The following is a 796-nucleotide window of genomic DNA, read 5'->3' on the forward strand; positions in this document are numbered from 1 at the left end:
CAAGCAGCACTGTCTGCAATAACAGCAACAGAAGCATCCCCGCTCCCCTTAGCAGCATCAGCAACAGCAGACACAGCAGCAGCAGCAGCAGCAGCAACAGCAGCAACTCTGACTCCTCCACCCAAAGCTGCCCCCCGAAAGCGCCGCAGCAGAGCCAAAGCAGCACAGCCGAAGAAGGCCCCCGCACCCTTTGCTGCAGAGCTGTTCCCGCAGCTCTCGGGAGCAGCAGCAGCAGCAGCAGCAGCAGCAGCAGCAGCAGCAGCAGCAGTACCGGGTTTCAGTCTACAGGAGGAGACAGCAGCAGCAGAGACAGCAACGCCACAAGTACCTGATTTCCAGCAGATACCACAAGGGGAGGAGTTGCTGCAGCAGCAAGCGCATTTGCTGCTACTGCAGCAGCAGCAAACACCGCTGGAGCAGCAAACACTGCTGGAGCAGCAAACACTGCTGCAGCAGCAAGCNGCCACCGCAGCAGCAGCAACCGCTGCAGCAGCAAACACCGCCGCAGCAGCAGCCCCCTAAAAGGCCCAGAGCCAGAGTTCGCCGCCCCGCCCAACCACGCCAAAAGCAGCAGCAGCAGAAACAGCAGCAGCAGCAGCAGCAGCAACAGGAGGAGCAGCAGAAGCAGCAGCAGGAGCAGCAGCAACAGGCCTTCGTTGCTGCTACCACTGCTTCTCCCGATGAAGCGGCTCCCACCGCTTGGCCTAACGGAGATGGTGGCTGTTTGTCTGCTGCTGGCAGCAGCAGCAGCAACAGCAGCAGCAGCAGCAGCAGCAGCAGCAGCAATGGGTGGCCG

General features: G+C 61.3%; 1 protein-coding gene across 1 annotated transcript in view; it reads left to right on the forward strand.

Moving 5' to 3' along the window:
- The window catches only part of EMH_0051070 (uncharacterized protein), a gene marked incomplete at both ends in the record, with an annotated part of 5,962 nt that overhangs the window by 3,468 nt on the left and 1,698 nt on the right, over positions 1-796 (forward strand). Inside the window, 3 exon segments of the mRNA XM_013496715.1 lie at positions 1-11; positions 200-459; positions 463-794. Coding sequence (XP_013352169.1) covers positions 1-11; positions 200-459; positions 463-794 — 603 coding nt within the window.

This window comes from Eimeria mitis, genomic scaffold (assembly GCF_000499745.2).
Source record: "Eimeria mitis Houghton genomic scaffold, Emh_scaff2255, whole genome shotgun sequence".
Taxonomy (NCBI): domain Eukaryota; phylum Apicomplexa; class Conoidasida; order Eucoccidiorida; family Eimeriidae; genus Eimeria; species Eimeria mitis.